The sequence below is a fragment of the Colobus angolensis genome, unplaced genomic scaffold (assembly GCF_000951035.1).
Source record: "Colobus angolensis palliatus isolate OR3802 unplaced genomic scaffold, Cang.pa_1.0 Scaffold37, whole genome shotgun sequence".
NCBI lineage: Eukaryota > Metazoa > Chordata > Mammalia > Primates > Cercopithecidae > Colobus > Colobus angolensis.
In genome coordinates, this window is record NW_012117043.1 from 5,573,216 (window position 1) to 5,590,239 (window position 17,024).

Consider the following 17,024-nt stretch of genomic DNA (forward strand, 5'->3'; position numbering starts at 1 on the left):
CCTTGTGGATATCCTGGTTCTCCTGGGGGCAAGGAAACAGCCTGGATTCTTACCTCATCCCATGGAAGGCAGGGATGTGGGCAGGATTCTGAATGTGGGTGAAGATGTTCACCTGGCCTGGCCATGCTGACAAGGAAGGGGACTCCAGAGGTGGTAGGAAGCAGGGGGTCAGGATGCACTTGGAGGAGCTGGGGAGTGCGGCATCTCTGCAAGGCTGTGAGCCTTCATGGCAGCAGAGTTGTTAGGCTGCAGCCGCCTGCCCTACTTCTGGATGTTTCATTTCTCTTAACTTACAAAATATGGGCAAATGACACTCATTTATTCATTTGGTAAACAAGTTCCCAGTGCCTGTACTACATTACATAGTGTGTGTGTGTGAGAGTGTGTGTGTGTGTGTGTGTGCGCACGCGTATGTGTATGGTGGAGGGGGGAAGAAGGGTTCCGAGAAGCTTTGCTGCTATTGGTGGGAGCTGGGCTGGGGCTGCCCCCTTTCCACAGCTGTGGGCCTTCTCTTTTGCCTGCTGCACCCTGGCCTGCTACCTCCCAGGACCTCTAGACCTTTGCCTGTGAGTCTTTGAGCTACCTCCAATATTTCGGAGGTTCCACGGGCTTACCTCAAATACTTGGTTTTGTTTTGGCGGGAATTCTATTAGTTCAACGTGTTAATACAAGTTATCTCATAAGAAAATAAATTGTAAGTAATAAATGTAGTTAGTTTGGAGGAACATCTGTTCTTCTTTTGAGACAGAGTCTTGCTCTGTTGCCCAGGCTGGAGTGCAGTGGCTCCATCTCAGCTCACTGCAACCTCCGCCTCCCAGGTTCAAGTGATTCTCCTGCCTGAGCCTCCCGAATAGCTAGGATTTCAGTTGTGTGCACCATGCCTGGGTAATTTTTTTTTTTTTTTTTTTTTTTTTTGAGACAGAGTCTTGCTCTGTCGCCCAGGCTGCAGTGTAGTGGCGCAGTCTCGGCTCATTGCAACCTCCACCTCCGGGGTTCAAGCAGTTCTCTACCTCAGCCTCCCAAGTAGCTGGGATTACAGGTGCCTGCCCACCACACCCAGCTAATTTTTATATTTTTAGCAGAGACGGAGTTTCGCCATCTTGGCCAGGCTGGTCTTGAACTCTTGACCTCGTGATCCACCCGCCTCGGCCTCCCAAAGTGCTGGGATTACAGGCATGAGCCACGACGCCCAGCCTAATTTTTGTATTTTTAGTAGAGACAGGGTTTCACCATGTTGGCCAGGCTGGTCTCGAAACTCCCGACCTCAAGTGATCTGCCTACCTTGGCCTCACAAAGTGCTGGGATTACAGGCATGAGCCACTGCGCCCAGCCGAACATCTGTTTTTCTTAAAATGTGACTCATGAGAGGTATAAGGGAAAGATGGGGTCTTAGGGGAGGAAGAGTTTGGAAACCACGGATCCCCTGCAGCTCTGCTTTGGTTTTTCCTATTGGTGCCAATGGTGTTGTCACCAATGACAGAGCTGGGGCTCTCAAGCCAGATAGCCCTGGGCTTGGAGCCTGGCTCCTCCACTTCCCCTCAGTGTGACCTGGACTTTTTTAGCTCACCTCTCTAAGCCTCTATTTCCTCATCTGTAAAAGGGGAATAATAATGAGACTTATAAGTAGTTAGGAGGATTTAATGAGACAGTACAGATGGAAGCTTTTAGCCCTATGCCACGTACATGGTAACCACTCAATAAATGATTACAGTTATCATTACTGGCATCATCACTGGCATCATCATTCCGTGCTTTTGTAGTTAACAAGGTTGGGGTGTTTTTCCTTCCATTTGTTTTCTCGCTTATTCTTTTCTGAAACCCTCACCATAATTCTTCTGGAGGCTTCCATTCTTGTCACCGCCCCACTACCCCCTCCACCCTCTGTCCAGTCACCCATATTGGTTTCTGTTTCTTTATTAGCAGCTCCACAGCCATCCTGGTGATAAGCCAGAGTCTTATCACCTTATGCCTGAACTCGTGCAGTGGCCTTTTGCCTGCTAGAAGGAGCTAGATCTGGAGAAAAGCAGATGGGTGCAAGCCCTGCCTCTCTTACCATGGAGGCCACTACCTGGTAGTAAAGAACAGGCAGTCTGAAGGCTGAGGTCCTGGGTGCAAATTCTGCCTCCACTGCTTCTCAGTTGGTAACCCTGGGGAAATTATTCAGTTTCTCTGAGGCTCAGTTTCCCAACTCAGAAGTGGGGCTGATGACTGTCTTATAGAGTTGTGAGGAGTAAATGAAATCACAGGTAGGAAACATGTAGTGTTAATAATAGTTGATATAAGAGCTAGGTGTGGTGGCTCATGCCTGTAATCCCAGCACTTTGGGAGGCCGAGGCAGGCGGATCACAAAGTCAGGAGTTTGAGACCAGCCTGGCCAACATGGTGAAACCTCGCGTCTACTAAAAATACAAAAAAAAAGAAACCTCGTCTCTACTAAAAAGTAGCTGGGTGTGGTGGCACATGCCTGTAGTCCCAGCTACTCGGGAGGCTGAGACAGGAGAATCACTTGAACCCAGGAGGTGGAGGTTGCAGTGAGCCGAGATCACACCACACATCACTGTATTCCTGCCTGGCGACAGAGCAAGACTCTGTCTCAAAAAAAAAAAATTAGTCGGGCCTTGTGGCGTATGCCTGTAATCCCCGCTACTTGGGAGGCTGAGGCAGGAGAATCTCTTGAACCTGGGAGGTGGAGATTGCAGTGAGCCGAGATTGCGCCACTGCACTCCAGCCTGGGCAACAGGGTGAGACTCTATCTCAACAATAATAATAATGATAATAGTTGATATAATAACTAATAGTTAAGCAACACCATGTGCCAGGCACTATTATAAATGCTTTGTGTGGATTCGTTTATGTAGTCCTCATAACAACCCTATGGATTAGGTCCTGTTATTATCCCAGTTTACAGAAAAAAAAAAAAAACCACAGAGTACTGAAGTGACTTGCCCCAAGTCTCACAGTTAATAGTTGGTATCAGAGCCAGGATTCAACCCTAGGCAATCTGGCCACTGGATCTCAACAAAGGTTATATTCCTTCTCCTTCCTTTCATCCTTCACTTTCAAGCCCAGAGGAATCCCACCTTTGCTACCGAATCTTTCCTGACCAGCCCAGGCCCAGCCAGCCCAGTAGGAGCAGAAATCCCTCCCTGGGGGCATGCCTCCAGCAGGTAGGGTGTCTGTGCATGCTTTCAACACCATCTTCTGCTAAGTCTAGGTTTCAGGGAGGCACATGGTAGGTGGAGGGGAGAGGCCAAAGGTCCTTCCTGTCCCCACCCCTACCTCAAAGTAAGCAGCCTCACTTTTATCTGCTGTCTATATTGAACATTTGTGCCAGATCGTGTGTGTGTATTGGTGGAGGGAATAGTAGAGGGGAGAGCCTTCTGGAGTGAAAAAAGGTGTGGAAACCTCTGTTTCTATTCCTTTGTGCTCTAGAATATTATTATCAGTGTTATAGCTTTATGTATTTGCCTTGTCTCCACAACTATATTATGAGCTGTTTTGGAGGGCCTGGCTTTTCCTGGCTTGGTGGCCTGGGCACGGTAGGTGTTTCAGTTTTGATGAGCAGAAGATATACAGGGACTCTTGTCTGGAGAGGAAAATCTAAGGCCCAGAGAAATGCAGCAGCTGACCAGTGAGTCCTGCAAGTAAGAGGCAGAATTGCCAACTCACTCACATTGTTCTCTCTGTAACGGCTCCTGTTGCTAGAGGCTGTGGCAGCCTTGCCTGCTGCCCCTAGGGCTGGCCAACTCTGAAGCTTCCAAAGAGCTCTCTGGATTCTTTCTAAAACTGCCTTCCTGTCCTGAGGGCCTGCCTGTCCTCTCTCTGCTTTCCAAATTCCAGTCCCCAAAGAAGTACTTTTTATCCTTTTTGCCTCCACTTACTTTCTTGGGGGCAGGTGGACAGGAGGCATAGATAGCCCTAGATTGGACTGCTATCTGTCCCAAATCTTGCTTTTTATTCCTAGAATTCTGGACACAGGGACCCACTGCCTGAAAGTCCTGTTTGTTTTCCCCTGTTGGCCAATGCTCTGGGCTCTTTGATCACTTTTACAACTTTGTAATTATGGGTTGTAATGGGCTGGAGTGTTTGAGTGTCACAGTAATTGCCTTCCACTGTTCCTACCCCAATTCTTCAAAGAGAGAGGGGAAGGGAAATAACAAAATCTCCAAAGAAGAAAGTTTTTGCCCTTCCTCATGCTCTTCCAGGCCAGGGTGGGTCCGGGGTCTTGTTCTAGGGATGTGAAAACCGAGGCCTGGGAGTCCCAATTCTGTGAGTACTGGGGTGACCTCTCCTGTCCTTTGGCCAAATCCCTGGAACAGGAGATCACCAGTAGGGTTCCCTATCAGGGATTCCTTTTCCCCTGGTACTTCTCCCATACCCTTGTTAGGAGGGTTCTGAAGATTGGAAAGTCTCTACCTGCCTGGAGTAGCTTAGATGGGGTGGACTTCCTGGGAGGAAGTGAGTAGGGAAGATGGAAGCCATGAACCTGTCAACTCCTTCAGCACTTCCATTCTGGAATTGAAGGGTCCTGTGAATTTCCAGTCAATTAGCCTGGTAAGCCTGGGCCCCAGGCTGGGCCTAGCTCCTGGAGGAGGAAGGAAAGTTACCCTCCTGACCAAAATGGGGCCCCACTTGAGTGTCTCCTCTGCCTGCAGGCCGTGGGCTCTGAGTGGCCCCCTGGGCCCTGCCACTGTCTGGGGAGTGGAGAGCAGGGAGCTGGAGCAAGGAAAGGAGCTGCTCCCAGCCTGCCTGGCAGGAGACCTGCCCTGACAGGCTCTCCCTGGGAAGACAGGCAGAGATCAAAGTGCTGAGCCTGTGAGTAAGTCCCAGCACTGGCTCTTCTTGCTGCCACCACTACTTGCAGGAGGGTTAACTCCTTCAATGCCTGTGGGAAGACCCCAGAGACTCTGGAGGGTGGGGGCAGTGCCCAGGGATGTAAAATCACAGCCTGAAGCCATTAGAAGATGAACTTTTGCCCTAGGGAGGAAGGCTGGAGGGTGGCTGTGCTGGGCTGGGAGGCCCCAGGCCAAGGCCAGGAGCAGCTCCTCACAGTGCCTGTTAGTTGTTTGCTGTTGTGCCTCCCCGCTCTCCCCACCTTTAGCTCTTATCTTCCTTTCCTTACTCCCCTCCCCACGCACACCCCCTGGATTCCTGCTTTTTGTTCTCTTTCTGGCGCTGCTATCTGTTCTGCCTGGTTGGCTAGATTCTGCTTCCTCAAGCTGGCTCTTGGAGCCTTTGGTGAACATGCACGTGTGCCTGTGGGCACTTTCCCCTGTAGCTGCAGCAGCTGCTGCTGCTGACCTGGCCAGTGGCATTGATCTGGGACTAGCCCCTCGAGTCCCTCCCCACTTTTGTCTCTAATGCTGCCCTAAGGGAGAGGACAAAAGATAAACCACTGGACAGGGACTCCTCTAAGTCCTTGAATTGGAGCCAGAGAAAGACTCGGCAAAGTAGAGTGTGGCAGGGAGAGGGAGCCCATGAGATGGGCTGAGACTGGGGCTTTGTAATGGCGGCCTTGGGTGAGAGTGCTGTCCCAGGCTCTTAGACCTTTGCCTGAGCTGGGGAGATGCCCTGCAGGCAGGGCTGGGCCCTGGAAAGCCCAGCTCCCTCTGAAGGAGAGCTCTACTTCTCTGCTGTCCCCTTCCCCCTCTCTCTTCTCCTTCTAAGGGGTGCAGGTCACTCCTGCTCTTGGTGCTCACACCTCTTGGTGAAGGCAGGCTGATTGTACCCTGAGGGCAGGAGCTGTGTCTTATTTGTCTTTCGTCCTAGAGCCGGGTCCACCACCTGGCACCCTGTAAACCCCCCTTAAGGATTTGTTCTATTACAAAAGGAAAAGCTAGATATTATCCCTTGAAGGCAGTGGGGACCTGAGTGAGCTCAGGAGGCAGAAGAGGAGATCCTAGACCCACTGATGCCTTGCATAGGTAGATATGAGTGTGCAGAGGTGTGGTGTGGGCAAAATCCTAGGAAGGGATAGATATGTGAGGGGTGAGGCTAGACCGTGGGTGGGCTCTATCCTTCCCTGACCTTAGCCCAACCTCTACTGTGTGCCTCTGCAGGCCCGGATGGCGGGTGAGCGAGGAGCCAGTGCTGTTCTCTTTGACATCACTGAGGATCGAGCTGCTGCTGAGCAGGTACCCAGGGACATTTGTGTGTTCAAGGAGGGGGCTGGATGGAGGAAGATAAAGCTCTCAGAGGAGAGGGAAGGGCAGGGAGAAGTCACAGCAGCCCTGTGGGCACTTTCCCCCTGTAGCTGCAGCAGCCGCTGGGGCTGACCTGGCCAGTGGTGTTGATCTGGGGTAATGACGCTGAGAAGCTGATGGAGTTTGTGTACAAGAACCAAAAGGCCCATGTGAGGATCGAGCTGAAGGAGCCCCCAGCCTGGGTAAGCACACTAGACCTCCAGACCTTGCCCTGCACTATCTCTGCTTTGTCCTGTGGCAACTCCCACCAAAAGCCCTTAGACTCCTGGAGCTGAGAGAGATCCTGGAAACCCTCCAGTCCAACTTCATCCATCAGCTGTGTGCCTCTGGGCAAGTTTTCCCCCGTCTTTGGGCCTCACCTACAGAATGAACAGATCAGGACAAATGAGTTCTAAAGTTCTTTACAGCTCTGTGGCTTCATGGCATGGAATGGCAGAGCCAGAATGAAACCCTGGTCCCCTGATCCGTGAGCCCTGGTTGGGGCTTCTCTACTGGCCAAGAACCTCTTCCAACCGCTCACTGGCAAGAAACTCCCACCATGCAGAGGGGTCCCTTTCTCTTTTTTCCCCAAGCACATGGGTTTTGAGATAGTACTTCTCCCAGCTGACATCCGGAAGACACTCTGAGTGCCCTTGGGCAGGGAGGGCCCACCTAATCCCACTTGCAGATCCCTCCCTATCCCCTCAGATGGAGGACTCAAGGGAACCTCCAGCTAGCTATGTGCCTCCCGGGCCTCTGTGTTTCCTCCCGAATTGGAAGTAGACCCTCTCTTCTCCTCCTGGAAGTATGACCCTTTCCCTCTCTGCTCACTCCCCAGCCAGATTATGATGTGTGGATCCTTCTGACAGTGGTGGGCACTATCTTTGTGATCATCCTGGCTTCGGTGCTGCGCATCCGGTGCCGCCCCCGCCACAGCAGGCCGGTGAGCAGTGTGGGGTCTTTGGTGGTGGTGAACATCTGCGCGTGTGTGGGTGGGTGGGGAGAAGGAAGGAGTACGTGAGGAAGGCAGCTTTATACCTATGAAACCATTTACACTGAAATACCCCAGCATCTGTCTTTGTTGATTTCCAGCAGCCTCTCCTTATATTACTCATCCATTCAACAAGTACACCAGGCTCTATTATGTGTTGGGCACTGTTCCAGGTGCTGAGGGTAGTACAGTGAACAAGATGACAAAAAACCCTACCCTCAAAGAGCTTTTATTCTAGAGGGAGAAAACAGACAATAAACAAATTAAATAAGTAAAATCTATAATGTTTTAGATGGTGGTGTGTACTATGGAGAAAAAATGATAATGCTGACAGCAAAGTGAGGAGGGAATGCAAGGGAACAGGGTTAATTTTTTTTTTTTTTTTTTTTTGAGACAGAGTCTCGCTCTATCGCCCAGGCTGGAGTGCAGTGGCATGATCTCGGCTCACTGCAACCTCCACCTCCTGGGTTCAAGCAATTCTCCTGCCTCAGTCTTGTGAGTAGCTGGGACTACAGGCGTGCGCCACCATGCCCAGTTAATTTTTGTATTTTTAGTGGAGATGGGGTTTGACCATGTTGGCCAGGCTGGTCTCAATCTCTTGGCCTCGTGATCCACCCGCCTCGGCCTCCCAAAGTGCTGGGATTACAGGCGTGAGCCTCCACGCTCGGCCAGAACAGGGTTCATTTTTAAAATCAAATCCAGGGAAGGCCACATTGAGAAGATGGCATTGCAGCAAAGATCCTAAATGGGAGAGGGAGTGATCTGTGCAGGTATCTGAGGAGAAAGGGATCCAGGCAGAGAGAACAGTAAATGCAAAGGCCTTAAGGCAGAAATGTGTCTGGTGTATCTGAGGAACAGCATGAAGGATGTGACTGGAACAGAGTGAGACGGCAGAGTAGCTGATGGGGGCCCAGTTGTGTTGGACTGTTGAGGCCATTTGTTTTTTACTGTGGGTGAAACGGGCCACTGGAGTGTTGTGAGAGAAGGGGCATCACGATCTGACTGAAGTTTTAATATGATCATTCTTGCTGTTGTAATGAGAATAGACTACAGGGAAGCAAAGCTGGAAACAGAGACACCAGCTAAGAGGCTATTGCAGAAATCCAGGTAACAATAATGGTAGCTTGGATTAGGAAGGTGGCAGTTAAAGTGATGAGCAATAGTTAGGTTCTGGGTACATGTTGAAGGCCAAGCCAACAGATTTAGTAATGGATTGATTGTAGGGTGTGAAAGGACTCAAGGATGGCACCAAGATTTTTGGCCTGAGCAATTAAAAGAATGGAATTGCCATTTGCTGTAATGGGGAAGACGGGGAAGACAGGTATGTGGTCGGAGATTAACCCATGGTTAATAGGATGAGGCATATAAGTTTGAAATGCCTATTAGATATCCAAGTTGAAATGTCAAGCAGCAGTTGGATAAAAAGTTTCTCATGGGTCATCAAAGGAAGAAAAGCTAATGGTATAAGCAGGTAGGTGGCCTGCACCACCATACCCGGCTAATTTTGGGAGGGCTTGGCATGCTTGGCAGAGCCACATATGAACTCCGAGGAGATGAACTCCTAAGGATGTTCAACTGGCCATGTGATCTACCTGAGTGACTGGGAACGGAGTCCAAGCTGGGGTCTAGAGAGGGAGGGAAGGGGAGCCCATGCCCCAATCTGACATGCCCCAATCTGAGCCTCATTCCTCTTCCCAGGATCCACTTCAGCAGAGAACAGCCTGGGCCATCAGCCAGCTGGCCACCAGGAGGTACCAGGCCAGCTGCAGACAGGCCCGGGGTGAGTGGCCAGACTCAGGGAGCAGCTGCAGCTCAGCCCCTGTGTGTGCCATCTGTCTGGAGGAGTTCTCTGAGGGGCAGGTAAGGCAGGTCTTGTGATTCACCTCCATGACCAGACTGGGGAGATTGAAGCTGGGGGAGGGGTGGGCAGGCCTAGGGTCTGGTATGGGTACCCTAGCTACATCTGTTTTCCCATGTATCCTGCATGAGGCAGAGATCAGGGACCAGCCTGAGGTTTGGTCACTTTTCTGACCTTCCAGTGAAAGAGCACTATTGTTTGTTGAGAGTGTACCATGTGCCAGGCTGCAGTGGTGCTTTGGATGCATTATCTCATTTTAGACCCATGGCAATGAAGGGTGGGGTTCGATTCATTTATCTTCATTTTACAGCAGAAAACTGTCTGTTAAGAAACTTGCCCAAAGTCATGCAGTTAAGTGCAAAATCCAGGTCTTTGTGATACCAAAGCTCATACCATTCCTATTCTACTGTGAGGTCTTTTACAAGTAGATAATAGCAAGAAGGAGAGGCCTAAGGGAGTTGGGGGATGTCCTGATTCCTGGCAATTCCTATGGCTACAGAAACCTTTGGTTTGGACCTTTGGTTTTTCTCCAGGAGCTACGGGTCATTTCCTGCCTCCATGAGTTCCATCGTAACTGCGTGGACCCGTGGTTACATCAGCATCGGACTTGCCCCCTCTGCATGTTCAACATCATAGGTAGGAGGTGGGCCAAGGGCTCCCCCATGTGTAGGCAGACAGGTCTAGAATGTGGCTTCCCTTTGGGAAAGGGTTGCAGCCGTGAAGCTGGGGAGAAAGCAGAACTGCCAGCATAGTTGTACAGGCTGTACACTGCTCCAGAGTGCCTCACTTGAGGGGAAGGGTCATTCACAATGTAAATTTATTTATTTGTTTGTTTGTTTATATTTTTTGAGACGGAGTTTCGCTCTCATTGCCTAGGTTGGAGTGCAATGGTGCGGTCTCGGCTCACTGCAACCTCCTCCTCCTGGGTTCAAGCGATTCTCCTGCCTCAGCCTCCCAAGTAGCTGAGATTACAGGCATGCACCACCATACCTGGCTAATTTTGTATTTGTAGTAGAGATGGGGTTTCTTCATGTCGGTCAGGCTGGTCTCAAACTCCTGACCTCAGGTGATCTGCCCACCTCGGCCTCCCAAAGTGCTGGGATTACAGGCGTGAGCCACCACACCTGGCGTGTAGATCTCTTTATTATTGTAAAAATTATTTGTATTTCATGGCAAGTTTGTTGATTCTAAATCTGGCGATTTATATGTTTATTATTCCAATTTTCTGGCAATAAAATATCCTATTCTAACAAAATCAGTACGTTAAGATAATTTTATAAAAGATGAACGTGAAACAAATATCTTGAGAAAAGAGACCCTTTTTCTAAGGTACCCATGGGTGCCCTATGGGCTAGCAGTGGCCCTGGGTGAAAGAGCTCCAAATGGCGGATGGGAGGATTAGGGACTGATGCGCACAGTGGCCCTCCCCAGGCAGACAGCCGGACTGGAGGGAACCAAGGAGTCCCAGAGCACAGGCAGGTTAGGCACGTCCTTGGTTCCTCAAACTCTGAGCTCACAGGCTACCCGGGGTCAGATAGATTAGCTACAGCCACGTCTTTCTGTAGGTTTGTAGAGTTAAACATCTGTGCTCTTGGTTCTTTTTTCCAGAGGGAGATTCATTTTCCCAGTCCCTGGGACCCTCTCGATCTTACCAAGAGCCAGGTCGAAGACTCCACCTCATTCACCAGCATCCTGGCCATGCCCACTACCACCTCCCTGCTGCCTACCTGTTGGGCCCTTCCCAGAGTGCAGTGGCTCGGCCCCCACGACCTGGTCCCTTCCTACCATCCCAGGAGCCAGGCACGGGCCCTCGTCATCACCGCCTCCCCAGAGCTACACTTCCCTGGGCTCCAGGAGAGCAGCAGCACCTGGCAGGGGCCCAGCACCCCTATGCACAAGGCTGGGGACTGAGCCACCTCCAATCCACTTCACAGCACCCTGCTGCTCGCCCAGTGCCCCTACGCCGGGCCAGGCCCCCCGACAGCAGTGGATCTGGAGAAAGCTATTGCACAGAACGCAGTGGGTACCTGGCAGATGGGCCAGCCAGTGACTCCAGCTCAGGGCCTTGTCATGGCTCTTCCAGTGACTCCGTGGTCAACTGCACGGACATCAGCCTACAGGGTGTCCATGGAAGCAGTTCTACTTTCTGCAGCTCCCTAAGCAGTGACTTCGACTCCCTAGTGTACTGCAGCCCTGAAGGGGATCCCCAGCGAGTGGACATGCACCCTAGCGTGACCTCTCGGCCTCGTTCCTTCGACTCGGTGGTACCCACAGGGGAAACCCAGGTTTCCAGCCATGTCCACTACCACCGCCACCGGCACCACCACTACAAAAAGCGGTTCCAGTGGCATGGCAGGAAGCCTGGCCCAGAAACTGGGGTCCCCCCGTCCAGGCCTCCTATTCCTCGGACACAGCCCCAGCTGGAGCCAGCTTCTCCTGATCAGCATGTCACCAGATCCAACTCAGCAGCCCCTTCGGGGCGGCTCTGTAACCCACAGCGCCCCAGGGCTCTCCCTGAGCCAGCCCCTGGCCCAGCTGAAGCCTCCAGTATCTGCCTCAGTACCAGCAGTCTTTTCAACTTGCAAAAATCCAGCCTGTCTGCCCGACACCCACAGAGGAAAAGGCGGGGGTGTCCGTCCGAGCCCACCCCTGGCTCTCGGCCCCAGGATGCAACTGTGCACCCAGCTTGCCAGATTCTTCCCCATTTCACCCCCAGCGTGGCATATTCTTGGTCCCCAGAGGCACACCCCTTGATCTTTGGACCTCCAGGCCTGGACAGGAGGCTAATACCAGAAACTCCAGGCCCCTGTTACTCAAATTCACAGCCAGTGTGGTTGTGTCTGACTCCTCGCCAGTCCCCAGAACCACATCCACCTGGGGAGGGGCCTTCTGAATGGAGTTCTGACACCGCAGAGGGCAGGTCATGCCCTCATCCACACTGCCAGGTGCTGTCGGCCCAGCCTGGTGAGTTTTCAGGGGGAAGTGGATGTGGTAGGGAGAGGAAACTAGAGCTGCATATTTCAGGACAGGTGAAGTCAGCCAACAAAGGGTTGATGGAAGCTGAGAAGGATACAGCCGAGGTGACGACCAAAATACATAACCATCAGGACAGCATATCATGCTGACTAGAGTGCAGGAACACCCCAGCTCTGCCAGGTGCTACCCCTTTAGTTGGCAGATCACAGAGAAGTCCCAGGGAGGTGCTGGTGTGGCTGAGGCATCAGAAAGGCCCTTGGAAGGCTGGATGTGATGGCTCATGCCTTTAATCCAAGAACTTTGGGAGGCCAAGGTGGGTGGATCCCTTGAGGCCAGGAGCTTAAGACCAACCTGGCCAAGATGGTGAAACCCGGTCTCTACTAAAAATACAAAAATTAGCCGGGCATGGTGGCGGGCACTTATAATCCCAGCTACTCGGGAGACTGAGGCAGGAGAATCGCGTGAACCTGAGAGGCAGAAGTTGCAGTGAGCCAAGATGGTGCCACTGCACTCCAGCCTGGGTAACGGAGTGAGACTCTGTCTCAAAAAAAAAAAAAAAAAGAGGCACTTGGAGTGGTCCGGGGTAGCACCACTTATAGAAAACATAAGTGTTTCTATATTTGAATAACTGGTTTAGTTCTACCAATGCTCACAGCTCAGTATTAGTTCTAAATACAAAGGAGGCCAAGAAGTGTTCCTTGGGGAGAGCTATAGTAGAAATAATTACACATAACCATAATACAAGGCTATATAGGAAGAGCTATGTGAGTAACGAGAAAAAAGAGAGAGAGAGAGAAACCACAGGTGGTCCCCAGCAGCCCTGTACGGCTTTAGGTTTTCTTCTCTTCCCCTGTGGTAAAACAACAAGGAGGACTTCCCTTTGACACATCATGATTAATAAGACTGACCTTAATTTCTTGGGGATTCAGTGCATCCCTATATTATAACAAGTGGTGATCATGTAAATTCTCAACTTTAACATGGTATTTACTTGCCCACATATCTCTCTTTTCCACCCAGGACCTTCCACCTTCTACTCTTCCCCATCTTCCCCCATAGTGCAGATGACACAGTTCTTTGTATACAGCCTTCACTAGAGCCCTTCCACCCCAGGAGGTGACCCAAAGGTCCTGAAATATTCTTCAGAGTAGGAATCCTTCATGCAGGACCTGGGAGCTGCTCTCATCCATTCATTCATTTATTTGTTTCCTTCCTCCTTCCCTCCTTTTTTTCCTTCTGACTATATTTCTGCTTTGTGCTAGGTTCCAGACTAGGCTCTGGGGACATGGAACTTGCCGATCAGAACATCCAGGTCCATGGGGAGAGAGCCATGTACTGCAAGCTTTGGCTATGTGTTTGTGATTCCATTCGGACCCTACTGTGTGTGTACTTTGAGTGCTGCCAGTACCACACCACTATCTCCCTTTTCTCTCAAACTCAGAACTAGTTTCAGTGCCTCTCTTTTTCTTGCCTCTCACATCTAATCAGTGCCAGATTCTGTTAACTGTATCTTGGCTAGCTTTATCATGTTTTTTCAAGTCCAGTACTTACGGCCCTGCCCGTGTCTTAGGTATACCCTAAAGATCCATGCAGGAGCCTCCTAGCTCTTTCCTTCCCTCTTACAGGGCCTCGAAGACTGAGTGCTGCCCATCCAGTATGTCCCATAGAGTTGTGCACCACAGCTCCACTGCTCACCTACCATCCCTATTGCTGCCAGCATCATCTGCCTTACAGTAAAGTGTCCAGAAATCTTCAAATGTTCTGTTTTGTCCACAGAGAGGAAAAATCCAACCTGCTTTGGCCTCAAAGGTTCCTGCACCAGCCAGCCCCCAGCTTCCTTCTCAACCTTATTTTCTACTCTCTTCCCTCCCTTCCCCAGGCCCATGCTTTAGCCAAACTGGGTAAACGATTCTTGTAGTTCCTGTAGCCCAGAACATACTCCTGCCTTCTCTATTCCCATAAATCTAATTCTTACCCATTCCTACAGAGTCAGCTCATTTATCCCCACTTCCAAGAAGCCTTTCCTGATTGCTGCACTTGGACCTGGTCTCTCTCCTTCCTTAATGCATCTTTCATGACTCCTGTCCTGTCCCACTGGTGTAATGGCCATTTGCTTTCATACTTTCTCTCCAAAAAGGTTACCAGGTCCCTGCTTATTCTTTTTGGTCTTCTATTTGGCACATGGTAGCAGACCAAATTCACAACGAATGCTTAATAAATATTTATTGGGTGAATAAATGAATAGTAAGTATTGGTAACACACTGGTTGCTATATATATTTCTTTAGATTTGTTTTTCTCTCCCTTGTGTCCCAACTGGGGCCCCCTTAGCTTTCAATTTAACGACCCTTTCCAGACACAGTCTCTCCTCCTCCCTCCCTGTAGTCCCCTCCCAGCCACACTCTGCTGCAGGTGAGAGAAGCAGGTGCCTGGCCTGACCCTCAATGACCTCTTTCCTCCCCTCTCTCTAAATACAGGCTCAGAGGAGGAACTCGAGGAGCTGTGTGAACAGGCTGTGTGAGATGCTCAGGCCTAGCTCCAACCAAGAGTGCGCTCCAGATGCGTTTGGGCCCTACCTTGCACAGAGTCCTGCTCCCAGGAGAAGAAAGGACCACAGCAAACACCATTCTTTTTGCCATACTTCCTAGAAGCACTGGAAGAGGACTGGTGATGGTGGAGGGCGGGAGGGTGCCGTTTCCTGCTCCAGCTCCAGACCTTGTCTGCAGAACACATCTGCAGTGCAGCAAATCCATGTCCAGCCAGGCAACCAGCTGCTGCCTGTGGCGTGTGTGCGCTGGATCCCTTGAAGGCTGAGTTTTTGAGGGCAGAAAGCTAGCTATGGGTAGCCAGGTGTTACAAAGGTGCTGCTCCTTCCCCGAACCCTACTTGGTCTCCCTCACCCCAGGCCTCATGTTCATACCAGCCAGTGGGTTCAGCAGAACTCGTGACACCTTATCACCTCCCTCCTCGGGTGAACTCTGCACACCAGCTTTGGCCCCTCCACAGTAAGGCTGCTACATCATGGGCAACCCTGGTTCTATCATTTTCCTTTTTGCCAAAAGGACCAGGACCATAGGTGAGCCCTGAGCACTAAAAGGAGGGGTCCCTGAAACTTTCCCACTATAGCGTGGAGTTCTGTCCCTGAGGTGGGTATAGCAGCCTTGGTTCCTCTGGGGGTTGAGAGTAAGAACGGTGGGGAGGGGAAAACTCCTCCTTGAAGATTTCCTGTCTCAGAGTCCCAGAGCAGGTGGAAAGGAGGAATTTCTGCTGGACTTCCTCTGGGCAGAGGAAGGATGGAATGAAGGTAGAAAAGGCAGAATTACACCTGAGTGGGGACAACAAAGAGTTCTTCTCTGGGAGAAGTTTTGTCTCAGAGCAAGGATGGAGAATGGGGACAACAAAGGAAAAGTAAAGTATGACCCTTGGGTTTGGACAGCCCAGAGGCCCAGCTCCCCAGTATAAGCCATATAGGCCAGAGACCCACAGGAGAGTGGATTAGAGCACAAGTCTGGCCTAGGCCACTTACACTGAGTGGACAAGAGCTGAGGGGCCTCCTCAGGGTGACATTCACCCCAGGGCAGCCCGACCACTGTTGGACCCTCAGGCATTATCCCATTTGGAATGTGAACATGGGGGCAAAGTGGGCACAGGACCCCACCTGGGAACCTTCTTCCCTCAGTTAGTGGGGAGACTAGCACCTAGGCACCCACATGGGTATTTATATCTGAACCAGACAGACGCTTGAATCAGGCACTATGTTGAGAAATGTATTTATTTGCTAATATATTTATCCACAAATGTGGTCTGGTCTTCTGGTTTTGTTTTGTCATGACTGTCACTCAGGGTAACAACTTCATCTCTTTCTACATCAAGAGAAATAAATTATTTCTGTTATCAGAGGCTAGGCTCCGATTTATGAAAGGATAGGGTAGAGTAAAGGGCTTGGCAATAAGAACTGGTTTGTAAGCCCCTAAAAGTGTGATTTAGTGAGATCAGGGAAGGAGAAAGCATGACTATATTCTCACTGTGATTCAGTCATAATTATACTGTTCACTTCACACATTATGATGCTTCAGTGACTTAGACCTTGAGCAAATACTCTGTGCCTCGCTTTTTCAGTCCATAAAATGGGCCTACTTCATGGTTGTTGCAGGACTTACATGAGATAATCGAGTACAGAAAACATGTTCCAAAGTGTAAAGTTTTATTCAATGATAGAAAACATCCAAACCTGTCACAGAGCCCATCTGAACACAGCATGGGACCGGCAACAAGAAGCAAGCCTGCCCGGAAGCAGCTCAGTTTCAATCAGGAGGCTGGGCTGGAAGGATAGAACAGCGGGGCCTGAAACTATTTATATCCCAAAGCTCCTCTCAGATAAACACAAATGACTGCGTTCTGCCTGCACTCGGGCTATGGCGAGGACAGAGAGAGCAGGTGCTCCGTTGGCATGAAGTCCCCAGGGCCAGAAGGGGCCTCTGTCGCTTCCTCACACGGCACAAGTTCCCATTCTGCTTCCCCGAAAAAGGTTTGGTAGGGGTGGTGGTTGGTGCCTGTAGAACAAGGCATTTCGCTTCCTATACGGTGAAATGAAAGAGAAAAAAAGGACACCTAATCTCCTACAAATGTTCTTTAGTAAAGGAAACGTGTCTAAGTGCTAAGAACTGCGCAAAGTATAAATTATCAGCCGGAACGAGCAAACAGACGGAGTTTTAAAAGATAAATACGCATGTTTTCCGCCGTAGCTCGCAGGCCAGCATTCCTGTGGGAAGCAAGTGGAAACCCTATAGGGCTCTGGCAGCTAGGAAGGAGGGGTGGGGCTGTCCCTGGATTTGTTATGGGTCTCTGCAGAGATAATCCAGAGGGAGACAGGGGATTCACTGCCCCTAGTGCTTCTAAAACGGGAAGACAAAACAAAAAAAAAAACAAATTTCGGGTCACCACCGGGAACGGGACAGGCGCCCCATTGCCAGCAACCCAGATCAAACGGCCCGCGTCGCGGCGCTGCGGCTCAGGCC

General features: G+C 50.7%; 2 protein-coding genes across 5 annotated transcripts in view; both read left to right on the forward strand.

The window, feature by feature from the left end:
* The window catches only part of RNF43 (ring finger protein 43), a 64,881-nt gene extending 49,077 nt beyond the window's left edge, over window positions 1–15,804 (forward strand). For all 4 annotated transcript variants that reach the window (XM_011953693.1, XM_011953691.1, XM_011953692.1 and 1 more), the window contains 7 exons: window positions 6,060–6,134; window positions 6,254–6,385; window positions 7,021–7,125; window positions 8,872–9,033; window positions 9,565–9,667; window positions 10,640–11,995; window positions 14,484–15,804. In XM_011953693.1, the coding sequence (XP_011809083.1) occupies window positions 6,060–6,134; window positions 6,254–6,385; window positions 7,021–7,125; window positions 8,872–9,033; window positions 9,565–9,667; window positions 10,640–11,995; window positions 14,484–14,527 (1,977 nt within the window). In that variant the 3' untranslated portion in view covers window positions 14,528–15,804. The remainder of the gene's footprint in view (window positions 1–6,059; window positions 6,135–6,253; window positions 6,386–7,020; window positions 7,126–8,871; window positions 9,034–9,564; window positions 9,668–10,639; window positions 11,996–14,483) is intronic.
* A 585-nt stretch (window positions 15,805–16,389) lies between these two features.
* Window positions 16,390–17,024, forward strand: part of SUPT4H1 (suppressor of Ty 4 homolog 1 (S. cerevisiae)) — a 7,903-nt gene continuing 7,268 nt past the window's right edge. The window contains exon 1 of the mRNA XM_011953697.1: window positions 16,390–16,534. The gene's annotated coding sequence lies outside the window, so the exon portion shown is untranslated. The remainder of the gene's footprint in view (window positions 16,535–17,024) is intronic.